The 19,827-nt window shown below is 42.7% G+C and overlaps 3 protein-coding genes across 3 annotated transcripts in view; 2 read left to right on the top strand and 1 right to left on the bottom strand.

Annotated features, from left to right (window-relative positions):
* Window positions 1–3,276: 3,276 nt before the first annotated feature.
* Window positions 3,277–11,701, bottom strand: LOC100196545 (replication factor C (activator 1) 5). The gene is made up of 11 exons (NM_001141574.1): window positions 11,587–11,701; window positions 11,241–11,305; window positions 10,878–11,014; window positions 10,614–10,693; window positions 10,299–10,372; window positions 9,714–9,873; window positions 9,031–9,112; window positions 6,896–7,025; window positions 6,147–6,224; window positions 3,816–3,870; window positions 3,277–3,682 (listed from the first exon to the last, which is right to left on the bottom strand). The coding sequence occupies exons 1-11, from the start codon at window positions 11,631–11,633 to the stop codon at window positions 3,583–3,585; spliced, it is 1,008 nt and encodes a 335-aa protein (NP_001135046.1). The 5' UTR covers window positions 11,634–11,701; the 3' UTR covers window positions 3,277–3,582.
* A 140-nt stretch (window positions 11,702–11,841) lies between these two features.
* Window positions 11,842–12,782, top strand: LOC100136385 (hyperosmotic glycine rich protein). Its single transcript, NM_001123544.1, is given in 2 exon segments — window positions 11,842–12,310; window positions 12,313–12,782. Coding segments are annotated over 2 exon segments (615 nt in total). The 5' UTR covers window positions 11,842–11,888; the 3' UTR covers window positions 12,506–12,782.
* Window positions 12,783–17,177: 4,395 nt separating this feature from the next.
* The window catches only part of LOC106579819 (kinase suppressor of Ras 2), a 123,113-nt gene continuing 120,463 nt past the window's right edge, over window positions 17,178–19,827 (top strand). The window contains 1 exon segment of the mRNA XM_014160020.2: window positions 17,178–17,893. Within this exon segment, the coding sequence (XP_014015495.2) occupies window positions 17,717–17,893 (177 nt within the window). The 5' untranslated portion in view covers window positions 17,178–17,716.

The following is a 19,827-nucleotide window of genomic DNA, read 5'->3' as shown; positions in this document are numbered from 1 at the left end:
CCTAATGAAAATAATGTACTTTTTATTCCATACATTTTCCCCGACACCCTAAAAATACTCGTAACATTTGGAATGGTTTGCAGGACAGGAAAATGGTCCGTTCACGCACTTATCAAGAGAACATCTCTGGTCATCTCCACTGCCTCTGATCTGGCAGACTCACTAAACACACATGCTTCATTTGTAAATTATGTCAGAGTGTTTGAGTGTGCCCCTGGCTAACCGTGAATTAAAAATACAAGAAAATACTGCCGACTGGTTTGCTTAATATAAGGAATTTGAAATTATTTATACTTTTACTTTTGATGCTTAAGTATATTTTAGCAATTACATTTACATACATACAGAAATGTACACATACTTTTAGACTTACTCAAGAAGTATTTTACTGGGTGACTTTAACTTTTACTTGAGTCGTTTTCTATTAAAGGTATCTTTACTTTTACTCAAGTATGACAATTGTGTACCTTTTCCACCACTGGTGGTCACCTGGCTGCTTCAGTATGGTATGTATGTATGTATGTATGGACTTTGCAGACGGGCCTGTAAATATTCCTTCCTTTCTTCCTTCCATTCTCCATTGCTTCCTTCCTCTCCTCCTTCCTGATTTGAAAGAATTGATTATGTTCATCAGCACCTCTGGAGTTTTTTTTTGTTTAGTTTACTGTCAATAATGCTTAATTGTCTATATAGAGTCAACAAGGTTGATATTTCCCCGGAGAGCAACAGACAGGACAAGAGCCTGAACTGTGATCAGACAGTGTGGGGTCTGACGTTTGGACCCCGTCCATCAAAGACACCAACACCTGGAGATAAAGCAGCCTCCAATGAGAGAGAATCATCCAGACTGCTTCTGGCCACTGGACAAAGGAGTCATCAAGATATGGGATGTTACAACTGGTGGGACATATTGCTGTGTGTGTTATGGAGTCAAGGCTAATGTTTCATTTGATGATAGCACTTTTCATTTAATCCTTATTTTGAATAGATTATCATATAATTGTGTAAAAATTGATAACTAAATATTTATGAATGTTCCTTCAAGCTGTGTTTGTTTCACTCCTAACCGAAGCTCACCCTGCTATCTTCCTCTGGAGATAACACCTTAAGGATATGGCATTTAACCCAGAAGGTCAGCCATTTTTATATCTAAAAAATATATATTAATCCAAAGAGCTTTTCTCTCTTTTTTTTTCAATTGTCTATCTAAATTCATGGATATTTTTTATTGCACATGGAAATAATCTTAAACTGCTCTATACTTACCTGCTTCTCTGCCTTCCATAAGTGAAAAATAGCCACGTCATCACTTGCAACAAGAACTGGATCAGCCACTGTTCTCACTGGCCACAAGGACTGGGTCAGCCACTGGCCACAAGGACTGGATCAGCAACTGTTCTCACTGGACACAAGGACTGGGTCAGCCACTGGCCACAAGGACTGGATCAGCAACTGTTCTCACTGGCCACAAGGACTGGGTCAGCCACTGGCCACAAGGACTGGATCAGCAACTGTTCTCACTGGCCACAAGGACTGGGTCAGCCACTGGCCACAAGGACTGGGTCTGCCGCTGGCCACAAGGACTGGATCAGCAACTGTTCTCACTGGCCACAAGGACTGGGTCAGCCACTGGCCACAAGGACTGGATCAGCAACTGTTCTCACTGGCCACAAGGACTGGGTCAGCCACTGGCCACAAGGACTGGATCAGCAACTGTTCTCACTGGCCACAAGGACTGGGTCAGCCACTGGCCACAAGGACTGGGTCTGCCGCTGGCCACAAGGACTGGATCAGCAACTGTTCTCACTGGCCACAAGGACTGGGTCAGCCACTGGCCACAAGGACTGGATCAGCAACTGTTCTCACTGGCCACAAGGACTGGGTCAGCCACTGGCCACAAGGACTGGATCAGCAACTGTTCTCACTGGCCACAAGGACTGGATCAGCCACTGGCCACAAGGACTGGATCAGCCATTGTCCTCACTGGCCACAAGGACTGGATCAGCCATTGTCCTCACTGGCCACAAGGACTGGATCAGCCATTGTCCTCACTGGCCACAAGGACTGGATCAGCCGCTGTCCTCACTGGCCACAAGGACTGGGTCAGCCGCTGTCCTCACTTGCCACAAGGACCGGGTCTGCCGCTGTCCTCACTAGCCACAAGGACTGGGTCTGCCGCTGTCCTCACTAGCCACAAGGACTGGGTCAGCCACTGTCCTCACTAGCCACAAGGACTGGGTCAGCTGCTGTCCTCACTAGCCACAAGGACTGGGTCAGCTGCTGTCCTCACTGGCCACAAGGATTGGGTCAGCTGCTGTCGTGTATCATCAGACTGCAGCATGGTGGCATCCTGGTTTGACAAATTTAGACCCCATGACTCAACATGCCGGACTGCTCCAAAGCAAGGAAAAATGTGTCAGTTTGGGAATAATGAGAGAATACTTATTGGCCTCCATTTTAAATGAATTTGAGTTGTTTGGAAGTATTGATTAATGATAGCACAGTCAAGGGAGGAGAGAATATTTATTTATTTTAACAGCCACTAGGCAAGTCAGTTAAGAACAAATTCTTATTTACAATGACGGCCTACACCGGACAACGCTGGGCCAATTGTGCACCGCCCTATGGGACTCCCAATCATGACCGGATGTGATGCAGCCTGGATTATTGGCATCCATTTGAAATGTATGAGTTATTTGGAAGTATTGAATAACTAATGATAGCAGTCAAGGGAGGAAAGCTTATTATTTGCCTCCATTTGGAAAGCATAACAAAATCGTGGAAATATTGTATGACAGAAGTGACGGGACTTTCTAGGGCCCTGAGGTGATGCATCTTTAACTCTAACTTCAGAGTATATCAGAATGAATCTAACAATGGTTGGATAGGTGAAGGCAAGGGTTCGACTTTGTGGTTTAGACAAAAATCAGTCATATCTGATCAGCGATTTGTCCAATGAAATCTCTCAGGATGTCAAAATGCTAATGCAAATAGTTAAGTGACTCAAACCTGCAACTGAACTCTTAAAAGTCTTGAATCCTAACATTATTCAGGTTAATATACCTCAATGTAATAAAATTACTTATCAAGAACAACTAAACTATATTTTTGTGCTAGAGGTATATTGTATGATAACTATTATAGTGTGTATTTTGTTATTTAAATGTGTACGTTTACTGAGAGTAAATCTAAAGCTTGCATTGTGTACAGTAAATTGGTCTATTGAAACCTTATTCCATGAATTTTGTACACAGCCTACAAAAAGACACTAGATTACATAAGAAACCATTTTATTTGACAATCAAAATGTAAATACAGACAGGAATATTGAGCAGACAAGCACAAGTATGTTTTTATGAAGTTAGTCTCGAGTGAAATGTCTTTTTTTGTGAACAAAAGGGTATGAAGGCCTTTAATTCAGTTAGCACTAACTCAACTAACCATGGTCTTGACCAGCAATGGATAAATTGCATCAGGTGTGTTAGTGCTGGGCTGGAATAAAAGCCTGCACACCCTGTAGCTCTCCAGGACCATGGTAGGTGACCTATGTGTACTAGACGTTTGTGACTGAGGACCACTGGTCTAGGCGGCCTCATTGACCACAATGTCTCGCACTGCCTGGAAAGCCGCCACCATCGAACTCAATTGGATCTTCTCACTAGTTCCAGAGGCCAGCCGGTACCTAGAAGAATATTAGTAATCTTAATTTACATTTAAATCATTCAGCATACGCTGTTATCCAGAGGGACTTACGATGAGTAAGGTATACAATTTGATGGGTATATAACCACCATACTGAAGATATGAGCACTTACTCAATGTCTGCCAACTTGATAAGCAAGCCCATCCGAATGGCAGGAGGGAAGTCCACTGTAAGAAATCAACAGACACGGTTATTATACAGCACAGAAGTGTAAAAATCTCTCAAAACATGCACCATAAAATGAACAGGTGTAACGCCGTGACTTTGATCTTAGAGTTGAGTCGACCCCCCCACATCTTCTGACCAGGAAGGACCCCTTATCCTTCCAATCTGCATCTACAATCTACACAGAACTGAGGCGTCGACCAATCTCCACAAGTCACAGGAGACACCTCTACATGGAGGAAAAAAAAGGAGACACCTCTCTCCATGGGGGAGGAGAGGAGACACCTCTCCATTGGGGGAAAAAAAGGAGACACCTTTCTCCATGGGGGAGGAGAGGAGACATCTCCATGGGGGAGGAAAGGAGAAAACTCTCCATGGGGGAGAAAGACCCCCATTGTTCTTCAATGGCTTCACCTCACACCAGGAAGTCACCCAGCTAAGAAGCAAGCCTTCTTCCTCATCTTCCTCCTTTTCAAAACGAGATTACAGACTACCGTCAAATGGCTGCAGTTTGAATGTCAAAGGAATTAGCATCAGTGGAGGCTGCCCCAAATGGTTCCCAATCAATGGAAGGCCATTCACGTTCACACAATAAAGAGATGTTGCAGAGAGTAGGCCCTGGGACCGCTGCTACAGTGAAGACACACATTTATAAAAACCTTAAAATTCTCTTTTACCAAATGATACAGAGTGCCGAGGAGTATCTCTGATATCCAGTGGTCCCAATTTGATTGTGTAATCATGTTACAGTATGGCTTTCACTTTGCTTTGTGTCATGAATTTCAGATTATTAACATGTCAATGTTAGTATCTACGGAACCACAAGGAAAGGACGAACATCGAAACAGGTTTTGTGACTGCACAAAGAAAGTAGACTGTTATGGGCATCATTCTTTATGAACACAACCTAACTCAGCCACACCTTCTTTCACACTTGGACTCAAGTGGGCTAAAGCTCGGCCAATCAGACTATAACACAGATAAGTATACCAGCTGCTTGCATTACTGTCTTCGAATGCATTGGTGGCAATCTCATTATTCTACGTATTGATAAATTAACTGCAGTTTTTATTACTAATAGATCATTAGATTTGATGAAGTACCACAGACAAGCACTTCCCTCCAACTCCTTTTAAATCTAGGCCTCTGCATGCTCCTTTTAAATCTAGGCCTCTGCATGCTCCTTTTAAATCTAGGCCTCTGCATGCTCCTTTTAAATCTAGGCCTCTGCATGCTCCTTTTAAATCTAGGCCTCTGCATGCTCCTTTTAAATCTAGGCCTCTGCATGCTCCTTTTAAATCTAGGCCTCTGCATGCTCCTTTTAAATCTAGGCCTCTGCATGCTCCTTTTAAATCTAGGCCTCTGCATGCTCCTTTTAAATCTAGGCCTCTGCATGCTCCTTTTAAATCTAGGCCTCTGCATGCTCCTTTTAAATCTAGGACTCTGCATACTCCTTTTGCCAAGTTTTGCATCCGTGCTTCTCTAGCATTACCTTCAGGTAGCTGAATGCGTTGCTAAAAATCACTACCCAATTTCTGTATTCCATTCAGGAAACCCCATTCCTTTATTCTGTATCATTTTACTGTTATATAAGAAGTGACATCTCTAATATACGGCACAGAAGTGTACCAATACGGCACAGAAGTGTACCAAATCCCTCAAAAAATATGTCATTGCATCATAAAATGTATCAATGCTATAATTCACATGCCCTCTATGGTAACGCCTGATGAATCTGCCAAGACAGCTTAGTGAGAACAGGAACACATAACTTCAGAAATAAGAAAACAGGCATTCACTGTCAGGCTAAAACGTTGCAGTAGTGATGCGTGCCACACTTAACACTGGCAAGCCATTCATTCTACAATGAGAACACTGGCAGCCATGGCAACCGCGAGGGGTCTCCCGGGAAACCAGAGGAAGAAAACATCACTATGCAGTTCGCTCTCCTAGTAGCTCGCCTCTCATATAATGTGCTGTATGAAGTCCGTTTAGAATAGATCTACCGACTATAGATAGATAGATAAGATAGATAAATAAAAGTAAGCTAGGCCCTGCCCGGCCAGACAATATTTTCTTTAAAGTCCATAATCTAGTATATAATTCACACATGGAAAGACCCCGACAATTAACACATTTTCAAAAATACAGCTTCAGACTTTGGGGATACAGTGATTGTACCTGTGATGCATTCAATGGAAATACCCATCCCATACAGTATGGAAATCTCTATAACCACGGCAGTGTACAGGTTTACTGCCTCCAGTCCAGTCCTTACCTCTGTGGATCAGTAGGTGGACCTCAGTCAGGATGTCATGCAGGGCTAGGCCTTTCAGCGTCTTCAGCTGGAGAATCTCTGTGGATCAGAAGCTAAGGAACATCTCTCAATATCAAGGATGGGATTTGTCCTTCAGTATAATTCCAGGAATTCATGATATTCTGACATGATCCTCTATATATCCATACATACCCGGAAACTGACATACAGTATCATCACTTAGCCAACTTTCAGATGTCATTTTGTCCTGATCCCACACAGGGGTGAGATTCTTCCTGATTAAATCAGGAATTTGTGCTTTCCTGACATGATCCTCTATTCATAGGCTACATCACTGAAATTAACTTTTTATACCGACCTAATAACATCCCTGCAAAATACACCACCCCAAGGCATTCAGAGCCACTTCCTAGAAGAGGTAGAAACACCAAGGCATTCAGAGCCACTTCCTAGAAGAGGTAGACGCTACAGAGTACAAGTTGTCTTCATATACCACATATTGGAGATATTATGCTAATTTGAGATGGCTATTTAGCCATTTCTAGATACTACAGTACTGTATGTAGACATCATACATTGGCGATATTGTGTTATTTGAAAGAGCTGCTTTGGCAATACATAAACAAACCATTGTTGGGGGGGAAAAAAACGAGCCATTTGCTTGTTGAAAAGAGTAGGCTAAACATAACTTGTGGTAATAGATATATATCGTTGTAATACATATGGTTGTGGGAGAGAATAAAGGATACGGTTGTAAGCGGAGGTGAAGTCCTTGTTTAGCGACCAGTCCAGGATGTTGGCGATATCGGATCGTAGTGGGTGACCAGTGCAGGTGTACACATTATCCTCGGTGACCTTCCCATATGCCATGCTGGTGCTCTGAGAAATACATGGGAAAGGACTCAGTCAGTCATTAGAAATAACAAAAAGAAATCAACCATAAGGAGTGTACTCAGAATCTGGCCACCGATATGGAAAATCCAGATCAGTTGCAGTTTTTTTAAACAGCATACACTGAAACAAAATATAAAACACAACATGTAAAGTGTTGGTCCCATGTTTCATGATTTGAAATAAAAGAACCCAGAAATTGTCCATCCACACAAAAAGCTTATTTCCCTCAAATGTTGTACACAAATTAGTTTACATCCCTGATAGTGAGCATTTCTCCTTTGCCAAGATATCCATCAACCTGACAGCCGTGGCATATCAAGAAGTTGATTAAACAGCATGATCATTACACAGGTGCACCTTGTGCTGGAGACAATAAAAGGCCTAAAATGTGGGGGGATTCCCTGTAGCTCAGTTGGTAGAGCATGGTGTTTGCAACGCCAGGGTTGTGGGTTCGATTCCCACGGGGGGCCAGCACAGAAAAAAAAAAATGTATGGAATTGTATGAAATGTATGCATTCACTACTGTAAGTCGCTCTGGATAAGAGCGTCTGCTAAATGACTAAAATGTAAAATGTAAATGTGCAGTTTTGTCACACAACACAATGCCACAGATGTCTCAAATGTTGAAGGAGCATGCAATTGGCATGCTGACTGCAGGAATGTCCACCAGAGCTGTTACCAGATAATTTAAAGTATATTTCTCTAACATTAGCCGCCCAAACGTTGTTTAAGAGAATTTGGCAGTACGTCCATTTCGGCCTCACAACCGCAGACTCTTGTATGGCATCGTGTAGGCGAGCGGTTTGCTGATGTCAACGTTGTGAACAGAGTGCTTCATGTCGGCAGTGGGGTTGTGGTATGGGCAGGCATACGCTGCAGACAACGAACACAATTACATTTTATCGATGGCAATTTGAATGCACAGAGATACCGTGATGAGATCCTGAGGCCCATTGTCATACCATTCATCCGCCGCCATCACCTCATGTTTCAGCATGATAATGCACAGCCCCATGTCACAAGGATCTGTACACAAATCCTGGAAGCTGATAATGTCCCAGTTCTTCCATGGCCTGCATACTCACCAGACCTCACCCATTGAGCATGTTTGGGATGTGTACGACAGCGTGTTCCAGTTCTCGCCAATATCCAGCAACTTTGCGTAGCCATTGAAGAGGAGTGGGTCAACATTCCACAGGCCACAATCAACAGTCTGATTAACTCTATGTGATGGAGATGTGTTGAACTGCATGAAGCAAATGGTAGTCACACCAGATACTGACTGGTTTTCTGATCCACGCCCCAACAGATGCATAACTGTATTCCCAGTCATGTGAAATCCATAGATTATGGCCTAATGAATATATTTAAATTGACTGATTACCTTATATGAACTGTAACTCAGTAAAATCTTTGAAATGGTTACATGTTGCGTTTATTTATATTTGTTCAGTATAGATATGTAGTTTTTTTATCAATAACATTGCAGCTGTGTTCATCTTCTGTTAACTTCCAAGGCTTTGTGAAATTCAGACAACTGCTTGTTGACTGCCCATTGGTCCTGGTGTGAATGTTCATGTGGTCTGAACCTACCTAACCAGTTGAATACAATCAACCATTATTCAGCAGGCCAATAAGTATGCTAAATTGTGAGCCTGTGAGGCCAGTATAATGGCTACAGGAAGAGTCATGTAATATATAGTGTACCAAACGATATCAAATACATTTTTATTTGTCACGTGCTGAATACAACAGGTGTAGCAACATTTTTTCACCTTACAGTGAAATGCTTACTTACAAGCCCTTAACCAACAATACAGTAAAACAAAAAATGTACAAAAAAAAAAGAAATAAAAGTAACAAATAATTAAAGAGCAGTATCAAAATTGGTGCCCACCACTAGCAAATACATTTAGACCAGCAATAAAAACTCAACACTGTGATGCAATTAATCACATTTAGCTACACATCGGTAGCACTTTCTCCATACCTGCAGTATGTTGAGGGATCTTCTCATGTCTCCCGATGATAGGGTCACAATAGCTTTCATTCCATCTGGAGTTACATCAATGCTGCAGGGACAAGAGCAGACATTGATTAAAAGGCAATAATAAAACCCAGCAGACATTAGTCTCAAGTAAGTTTCTAGTTTTACTTCTCACATGTACAAGTACAGTGTAATGCTTAACTTGCAAGCCCTTAAAAACAGTTTAACAAAAAAAAAACAGAAGAAATAAGAGATAAAAAATAATAATAATGTATCAGAAGAATGTAAGCTATATACAGGGTCAGTGCCAGTACCAAATTCCTTAAGGAACACAGTGATCTACACTCTGAAGCCCCCGACCCCCCACTCACCTCCCCCGACCCCCACTCACCTCCCCCGACCCCCAGGCCCCACTCACCTCCCCCGATCCCCACTCAACTCCCCCGACCCCCAGGCCCCACTCACCTCCCCGACCCCCACTCACCTCCCCCGACCCCCAGGCCCCACTCACCTCCCCCGACCCCCAGGCCCCACTCACCTCCCCCGACCCCCACTCACCTCCCCGACCCCCAGGCCCCACTCACCTCCCCCGACCCCCACTCACCTCCCCCGACCCCCAGGCCCCACTCACCGCCCCCCAGGCCCCACTCACCTCCCCCGACCCATTAACTCCTGAGCCCCCTCACCTCTCCTGCTGGATAACAAACTCCAGCCTGGGTATCATCTGGTCCTGAGACAGGGGTCCAAAGCGGAACCTGGTGCAGCGAGACTGCAGGGCTGGGATGATCTTAGACAGGTAGTTACAAATCAAACAGAACCTGGTGTTCTCTGTGTACTTCTCAATGACTGTAGGAGAGGAAGAGAGAGGTAGAGGGGGAAAAGAGAGATAGAAGAGAGAGGTAGGGGGGAAGAGAGAGGCAGAGAGGGAAGAGAGAGGTAGCAATAGGAGTAGAGACCGGCAGGGAGAAATGGATGTCAATGATTTGACGTTCAGTGGGCATATGCTCATTAAAATATTGTAATGTAGAATATAAAATGTGAACTGTTAAATCAATGGCATCTATTACAAGCAATTGTAGCACATGAATATTCTAAATAGTCAGGCTAATATGCGGTACCCCTCCCAAATGTATTTAACATTTGCTTGTTGTCTCATGTCCCATGTTACAGCAAGCAGATCTTTTCATCAGTGAGAATTACTGGTTAGCTCGCAGGCAGCTCATTTGGCCAGTTGGTACACAGCAGGTGAACAACTCAAAACAGATGGTTACCTCGCCGCAAAGCATTCTGGGCATCCCGGGTCATGGCATCAGCCTCATCCAGTATCACCAACTTGAAACCCTTCCTGGAAGACAAAGAAAAATAAATAAACACTAATTTTGTCAATTGCAGTCAGGGTTGTCTAAGGACATGGGTACTTGCAATCCTCTTTTGTGTTCCTTGTCCTCGCTGAAAAGACTGGGAGCCTGATTGCAATATGGTAGACAACTACTGGTAGATAAGAGACCTACTTCTCTATAAATACAGACCTGTCAGTGACTGCAAGGAAACAGAACCTTTTGAAGTATTATTCGTTATTGTCATACTTGAATATGGTCCTGGTGCTGGCAAAACTCAGGATGGGTCCGCGTACAACATCGATACCTCTGTCGTCTGACGCATTAAGCTGCAAATAAATAAATGTATGCATTATTGATGCACCCGAGAACAGTTATGCATGCCGCACACTAACATTGAATGTTAAGAATCAATATTGCTCACTGGAAAACATGACAACCCTCAAGTGCAGTGTTATGAGCACAGCATTTGTCTTTGATAATTCTACATCTCAGGGCTGAGTTGGTACGTACCTCCAGGACCATAGCGTTGAACTCCTTCTCCTTGTAGAGCTGCTTGGCAGAGGCTAGAACAGTAGATGTTTTCCCTGTGCCTGGGGGTCCATAGAACAAGAGATGTGGCAGCCTGTCCTCACTGATAAATTTCTGGACTGAAAAGAGAAAAGGATTGGTTCCGACAAATATGTTGTTACATATGCACTCATGCAACAACAACAAAAAACACAACTATAGTTCATTTGAGCATGAAAACATTATTTTGAATACATTCACTTGACCATACATTTGAAATGAATTGTTGTTGGAATGGGTCAGGGTTTCTACAGCAGCAGTTCCATCCCTGTTGTTTCAAAGACTGAAAAAAAAAAACATACTTACTGGTGCTTAATATGTCCTTGTGAGAAATCAAGTCATCTAGGGTCTGTGGCCTGTATTTCTCAACCCTAAAATGAAAAATATAAAATGTCAGACAGCATCGCGCATGCGTGGCTACACTGTAAGCAGGGAAGAGGTGGTGTCCACGAACAATGCAACTAAAATACAAATCACAACACTTTGCTACACCGTATAGGCAGGGAAAACATATTAACACAATGATTGAAGTTTTGGAGGCTAATTAGGCCAGCTAACGTAGCTAGCTAGTTAGTTAGCAATCTTGCTGGCAAGAAATAAGCTAGTTATTTAGCTTGCATCTGACACCGGCTAGCTAGTGGACTCAATTTACCACGGCAAATTTCTTGACTGCAACGGTATCTTGCCAATCGATGCCATTTGAATCGATTCAATTTGTTCTCCAATTTTCACCAATATATTATCCAAATGGCGCGCTTTACTTCAACAAAACGTGCTTTACATTACGATACACAGTTTACGGCAGGTTTGCAACCAATCGCATCCGTTGTTTTACTGTGGGCGGAGTCAAATGACTCTTTATAATATTTCGCGGCATGCTGCCATTTCCTTTTCCGTCGACGTTCCTCTCCAAGTAGCAGCTCTTCTTGTTCAGTCCGCAAAAGACAAAGAAACATGTCCGACGAAGGAAAACTTTTCGTCGGTGGCCTGAGCTTCGACACCACAGAGCAATCTCTTGCAGAAGCGTTCTCAAAGTATGGAAATATCTCTAAATGTGATGTCATCATGGACAGAGAAACAGGAAGGCCTCGTGGATTCGGCTTCGTAAAGTACGACAATCCCGAGGATGCGAAGGACGCTATGGATGCAATGAACGGCCAGTCTCTCGACGGCAGAACCATCCGTGTGAACGAGGCAGGCCAGGGCGGTGGTGGAGGTCGTGGAGGTGGCGGTGGATACAGAGGTTCCCGAGGTGGCGGTGGATACGGCGGTGGAGGTGGATATGGTGGAGGCGAGAGGAGTTACGGTGGTGGCGGAGGAGGCCGCAGCTATGGCGGAGAAGACCGAGGTTACGGAGGTGGTGGTGGTGGTGGATACAGGAGCGGTGGAGGCCGAGGCGGGTACTCCTCTGGTGGCGGATACAGGGACAATCAATAGGTTGGGCCCAGGAAGGCTACGGAGACCGTTCTAGGCCGGGGATCCTACAGAGACTGCTAGCTACAACAGTTAACGTTATGCTGCACACGAGTAAAACTCCGATTCAAGATCATCCCTTGGCTGGCTGTATTTAAAAGATGCGCTCCTCAAGAAATGTCCACGTGTTGTTGTTGACCGGATGACTTTTGTAGTCCTATTCTGTGTTTAATTAGCTAAGTTAGCTTGCTAGCTAGCTCGAGCGTCTTTCAATTTAGCCACGTGTGTCGGCCATTCATTTCCAAACCATGTGAAAAGTTCATGTTCTCTTGCCCAGTAACATTCCACCTTTGTACTTTCTGTTTGTATCCTCAACATTATTTTTTGTGTCAATTTTGGCTTTATGGAACCTATTAAACGATTTCTTTGGAAAAACAATCTCTCCTGAAGTTATTAGTGAACCAATTTTATCAATCCATAAAATGTATCGTGTTTGTGGTTGCTTTTATTCTGCCAAAGGCCTTTAAACGCGGCAATCCGCAGTTACAAACACAGGGCCACCCCCTCAGTACAAAACTGCAGTCTGGGTCGATATAACCACGCAAATTAAGACTAACTATATCGTAATTGTTTGGGGGAAGAAAAAAAGCATTTGAACTAAACTCATGAGGCATAACGTTAGTCAACAGTCGATGGGTACATATAATTTTACGATTCCAAAAAATGGATGTCGCAACTGCAGATTGCCCCGTAAGACTACGGTGTGTCGAAAGTCTTCATAAAATACTTTCGTTTGAACTAAATTCGCCCACAAACACGAATATAATAGTATTTATATAGCTAGCTATCTTAAATGACCGCGTTTTCACGGATTTAAGTATCTGATCGTACGGGACTGGATACGGAAGTAAAGCGGAAGCGGGCGTCGTTTTCGTGCAACTGAAAAGTGGTTTGCACTAGAGCGCACAGCCACAAAGTTAAAATGAGCTTTATCGTAAAGGCTCATGAAAATAAAAAGTCGCTTTTTGGTCTGAATTTAGGTATACGGTTATTAGTGTGGTTAAGATAATGCTAGGGTTTAAAACATTTGAAGATACATTGTAGAAATAGGCAGGATTTATGACTTTGTGTCTGTGGTAACTAGTGACGACCGCGTAATAACAAGAGGGCATATTTTATCAGTTTTCAGTTACACAACGAATGTCGAAGGCAGATACCAAGCCAGTCGTTTGCTTGTCATTTCAAAAAATATATCCTAATGCCAAAACAAAGGCTTCTAAAATTAAGAAATGAAGCCCTCTGTTCAAATCAAAGTTTATCGGTGGTATACGCAGTTTTGCAGATGTTATCGCAGGTGCAGCGAATTGCTTATGTTTCGAGCTCCCACAGTGCAGCAATATCAAGCAATACAATAATACACACATAATCCAAAAGAAAGAAATTAAGACATATCATAACGAGCAATACCAGTCTGGAATAGAAATAAATATATGAATGTGAATGGTGTGTATGGACAGTATGTAAATAGAAACGGTGTGTACAGCAGTAGTTATATAGGATGAGCCTTGACTAGAATACAGTATATACATATGAATTGGGTAAAACAGTATGTAAACATTATTAAAGTGACCAGTGTTCAATGACTATTCACATGGTTGTCGAGTGGCGCAGCGGTCTAAGTCACTGCATCCCAGTGCTTGAGGTGTCACTACAGACACCCTGGTTTGATTCCAGGCTGTATCACAACCGGCTGTGATTGGGAGTCCCATAGGGCGGCGCATAATCGTCCCAGTGTTTAGCCCGGGGTAAGCCGTCATTGTAAATAATAATTTGTCCTTAACAGACTTGCCTAGTTAAATAATGGTAAAAATATATATATAAAACATAGGGAAGCAGGGTAGAGTAGCAGGTGGTAGCCGGCTAGTGACAGTGTCTAAAGTTCAGGACAGGGTACTGGGCAGAGGCCGGCTAGTAACAGTGTCTAAAGTTCAGGACAGGGTACTGGGCAGAGGCCGGCTAGTGACAGTCCCTAAAGTTCAGGACAGGGTACTGGGCAGAGGCCGGCTAGTGACAGTCCCTAAAGTTCAGGACAGGGTACTGGGCAGAGGCCGGCTAGTGACAGTCCCTAAAGTTCAGGACAGGGTACTGGGCAGAGGCCGTATAGTGACAGTGTCTAAAGTTCAGGACAGGGTACTGGGCAGAGGACGGCTAAGAGTTCAACATTTCCTGACAGAAAAGTAACCCCCACGGTTGATTTTTAGAAATGTTTCGTTTAGTTGTTCTCCATCGTTTTTTTCTGACAAATAAGTCATCTCTACTGCCATTTGGATTGTACAGAGAGGTAGGTAATCAGAATAGTATTTTGGGAAAACCTGACTCTTGGGAAATACATGCGAATGTAGCTTCTAATAGCACTTTCCTAGAAAACATGCTCTGCTTATCAAAAAGTCTGAGTGACATTTATCTGAAGGTTGTTTTTAATATAAAAAAATATTACAAATAAAAACCTAAATCAAGTGTTAGAACATGTCAGATATGACGTCTACACTAAATGAGACACGACTGAGTGCCACAAAAAGACATCAAAGAGAATGGTTGTTTTATTGTCGGTTTTGTCAGAATATTGTAGGCAGCTCACAGTATATAAGCCCTTATGATTGGTCATTATTGCCCTTATGATCACACACTGTACAACACATAGACTGTACAGTGTTTCTAGTGAACTCTAGAATAGGATCTGTGTGCAGTGTAGCCTATAGAAGCCAAACAGCTATATTTTTCATTCTGTCTTGACACACAAAGCACCAAGCCTGTTCAGTCCAGCAGTGAGACACAATAATGCTGCCTGTTGACACAGAGGAAATGTCCAAAATCTCTGGTTCCCCACCACCGGCCTCATTCAAGTTGACCCGCAGGTACAACACGAAATCTTTCCCCTGTTTATTTCACCCCACCAATAGAAGAGAAAATGCTGTCATAAAATAGGCTATAATTCAGTGAAAGATGTTGGCCCGGCCTACTCAGTGTCATTCAGCATTCTGTAATTTAATTTAGACAGACAGACAGACAACTGTTGCAGTTCATTTGGAGTATACAACCATAACACATGTAGCTATGGTTATTTTAGTGGTGTGTGTGTGCAAGATATCTACAAGTAGGCTTAAAAGGGCACATGTAAACAGAATAGCCTAAATGTATCTTTAAAACTATCCCAATTTTGTTCTCCGAAAAATGACCCAAAAAGTATTCAGACCCCTTGACTTTTTCCCAAAAAATTTTACGTTACAGCCTTATTCTAAAATGGATTAAATAAAACATTTTCCTCATCAATCTACACACAGTACCCCATAATGACAAAGTGAAAACAGTTAAGACATTTTTGCAAATGTATATAAAAAAAAAATATATTTACATAAGTATTCAGACCCTTTGCTATGAGACTCAGAATTAAGCTCAGGTGCATCCTGTTTCCATTGATCATCCTTGAGATGTTTTTACAACTTGATTGGAGTCCACCTGTGACAAATGAAATTGATTGGACATGATTTGGAAAGGCACACACATATCTATATAAGGTCGCACAGTTGACAGTGCACGTCAGAGCAAAAACCAAGCCCTGAGGTTGAAGGAATTGTCCGTAGAGCTCCGAGGCAGGAATGTGTCCAGGCACATATCTGGGGAAGGGTACCAAAAATGTTTTGTAGCATTGAAGGTCCCCAGGAACACAGTGGCCTCCATCATTCTTAAATGGAAGAAATTTAGAACCACCAAGCGGCTTCCTAGAGCTGGCCGCCCGGCCAAACTAAGCAATCGGGGGAAAAAGGGTCTTGGTCAGGGAGGTGACCAAGAACCCAATGGTCACTTTGACAGAGCTCCAGAGTTCCTCTGTGGAGATGGGAGAAACTTCCAGAAGGACAACCATCTCTTCAGCACTCCACCAATCAGGCCTTTATGGTGGAGTGGCCAGACAGAAGCCACTCCTCAGTAAAAGGAACATGACAGCCCACTTGGAGTTTGTCAAAAGTCACCTAAAGACTCTCAGACCATGAGAAACAACATTCTCTGCTCTGATGAAACCAAGATTGAACATTTTGGCCCGAATGCCAAGCATCACATCTGGAGAAAACCTGGCACCATCCCTATGGTGAAGCATGGTGGCAGCATCATGCTGTGGGGATGTTTTTCAGCGGCAGGGACTGGGAGACTAGTCAGGATCGAGGGAAAGATGAACGGAGTGAAGTACAGAGAGATCCTTGATGAAAACCTGCTCCATTGCACTCAGGACCTTCCAACAGGACAACAACCCTAAGCGCACAGCAAAGACAACGCAGGAGTGGCTTCGGTGCAAGTTTCTGAATGTCCTTGAGTGGCCCAGCCAGAGCCTGGACTTGAACCTGATTGAACATCTCTGGGGGGGACCTGAACATAGCTGAAGAAGACTCAAGGCTGTAATTGCTTTCAAAGGTGCTTCAACAAAATACTGAGTACTTTTACATGAATACTGATGTACTTTACTTAAGTAAATGTGATATTTACATTTTCTATTTATAAAAACATGCTTCTGCTTTGTCAATATCGGTTATTGTGTGTAGATTGGTGAGGGGATCTAATCTTAATCCATTTTAGAATAAGGCTGTAATTTAACAAAATGTGTAAAAAGTCCCGATAACACGTTAAAATGCTGATGATGGAGCATATCGATAACGGAGTTCAAACAGTGAACTCACTCTCACTGCACTGATGCACATAATCTCGCGATAACTCCTCCCCCACGCAGCATCACTCCGCGGTGGTGCCTCTCCTCCCGCTGCTTCCGTGGGCGATGCGATCCCCTTGCTGTAGATTTGATTGACTGGAAACATGTCGGTGTGGTGGTGGGAGCGAAGGGAGACGGGGAGTACCTGTACCCAATCCACACAGCATCACCTTTAAAATTATTATATGACGATGCTTTCATTTAATGGATCCGTTTATGTTATTATTATGCGTTGGTTTTTTATTTGAAATGAATAAACAACGCTCAATGGATTTATTAGCTGAGGCTTGATTTTTGTTTGTGTTGTGGAGGTAGCCTACGCTATCTGCATATTGTGTTTGATGATATAGCCCTCAGCATCAGTACCAGGTTCAATCAGAAACACCTTGATGAACCACCACCAGGAAATACAAGGACTATTGCAATGGAGTCGCCTTTCACATAGATCACATCACATCTCATCTGTAAACCAATGTACATAACAGAATATACCACCACGTTTGCTGGCGTTTTGCAGGTCGCTTTATTACATGGAGTTTTTTCCACCTTTATTTTCTGAGTAGATTTTTTGTTGTTGAAGTACACATCAAAAAACGACCACTGCTCGCAAGCAATGGACGAGAAGAATATGACAAAAAGCGACGAGCAGCATCTGAGTTTGCAAAAAGCCTTGCAGCAGTGCGAGTTGGTGCAAAATATGATAGACATAAGCATTTCCAGCTTGGAGGGATTGAGGACCAAATGTGCCACATCTAACGACTTGACACAGAAAGAAATACGAACGCTGGAGGTAAGCAAAAGCACCAATTCCGTAGAATGAAAAAGGCTACGGCTGCGCTGAGGCTGCTAATCATGCATTTTGATCAAAATCACTGCTGGGTTGGTTGTCACGTCTATCATAGCCTATATCAACATCAATGTACATTATTCGATGTCGTTAAAATTGTTGACTATATCATTGGAATACTGTTTTTTCCCCCTTAAGTTATACAGCCAAGATGTGTTTTATGCAGTGTAATAAATGAAGAAAAAGCTAGCTGCAGTGAGCAGGCTGTTGTGGGCTTGCGCATTCTGCATGTGGTGAAAAGAAGGTGGTTTATTCAGCTTTCGAACTCTTCTCCATCAGAATTCTCCCTGAGAACGTTGAGGCCTAAACACTTTCTGTTTACGATTCAGCATCATTCTCATCATCATCATCATCATCATCAGTAATATGCTCTGCATATCATCAACTAGATTGCAACAACTGTTATGCAAGTGTGTATTAGTGAAATTGAGATCCGATTTAATTGGCCCACAGGGTATTCCATAAATTGCGTTATGTAATGGACATGATGTTATCCAAAGACAGTGTAATGTTTTTTTTGTTTTTTTGTATCAAAACATAGATTTGTTTGCCAAATGAATAAAATGGGGTCTGGATACTATGGGTACATTTCAGGTGCACTTAGGCCCTAAATGGTTTAAACCACACAGAGATTCCTGTGTATGTTACACAGGCGGGTGATTTTAAACGGAAGACATGTAAACAGAGGTCCGATGTGATGGGACTTGATGATGTGTGAGTAAAAAAGGGCACCATCATTATCCTCAACATGATGAGATGACATAGGCCTGTAATAGATGTACAATGAAGTTTTAGTAGCCACAGCTGGAGGAATAGCAGGCCTCTATATACTGTTTGTTTATTCATTTACTCAATCATGTAGTTTTCCCACTGATACAAGGAAAAAAATCCACATCTATGCCTCTCATATGGACTTGATATATATATATATAGGCACACCATTTTATAATATTTCGTAATTTTAAGGGATAAGTAGGCCTAGATGCTTGAGTTGAATTGAATTTCAGAGAGTAGATTGAAAACAAACACTACATTAGGCCCTATAGCTAGGACTACACTAGATTAGGCCCTATAGCTAGGACTACACTACATTAGGCCCTAAAGCTAGGACTACACTACATTAGGCCCTATAGCTAGGACTACACTACATTAGGCCCTAAAGCTAGGACTACACTACATTAGGCCCTATAGCTAGGACTACACTAGATTAGGCCCTATAGCTAGGACTACACTAGATTATGGCCACTTGTTAACTTAATAGTCTACCTGTTTGGGTGAATAGAACATGCTGAATAGATTCCCCATGTTACAATTATTTGATCTAACAAATGTTCACACACAGTGTATCGTTCCTCACTCCCTAGCTACCAACCAAAAACACCACTTTGAAATGGACGCCTAATAGTTTGACTCAGGGAAACTGTGCTGTGTCATGCAGGTACAGCATCTTCAGTCAGGAAAAACATGGCTGCACTCAAACTCTAAAAAGACATGTCTGCCATTGACATGTGGCCTTATGGCCCTGTTAAGTTAGGTGGTAGGTTTGCTGTATGTTTGCACATGCTGTCATGCACACTGTTTGGGCCTTCTGAGGCAGAGGGCACAGTACTAGACGATTGGGCAGTCATATTTGGTAACATTTTACATTATGTTGCTCTTCTTCCTGTGTAGTTTTAATAGCATTATATTAGCATGTTGTTATAATGTATTCATGGAGGGCCAAACATGGTCAAGCAGTTGCCTCTCACAGATTTTAGCCATGGCATGGGTCAGGCTGTTGATGTAAAAACAATTTTAATACATTTCATTTATTGATTGAGTATTTTGGACAAGGCCTTTAGATTAGATACATTTAAAGGTGCAATCTGCAATAGGTA

Source organism: Salmo salar, chromosome ssa20 (genome assembly GCF_905237065.1).
Source record: "Salmo salar chromosome ssa20, Ssal_v3.1, whole genome shotgun sequence".
Lineage (NCBI taxonomy): Eukaryota > Metazoa > Chordata > Actinopteri > Salmoniformes > Salmonidae > Salmo > Salmo salar.
The sequence above is the reverse complement of the archived record's forward strand: the minus strand, read 5'-3'. Positions and strand labels throughout refer to the sequence as shown.

Coding starts and splice junctions, on each gene's coding strand:
- LOC100196545 (NM_001141574.1), bottom strand. CDS start 11,633: ATGGCATCGATTGGCAAGATACCGTTGCAGTCAAGAAATTTGCCGTG. Junction 9,113..9,713: donor TTTGTTATCCAGCAGGAGAG/GTGAGGGGGCTC, acceptor TTGTCCCTGCAG/CATTGATGTAACTCCAGATG. Junction 6,225..6,895: donor CTTCACCTCCGCTTACAACC/GTATCCTTTATT, acceptor TCTGATCCACAG/AGATTCTCCAGCTGAAGACG.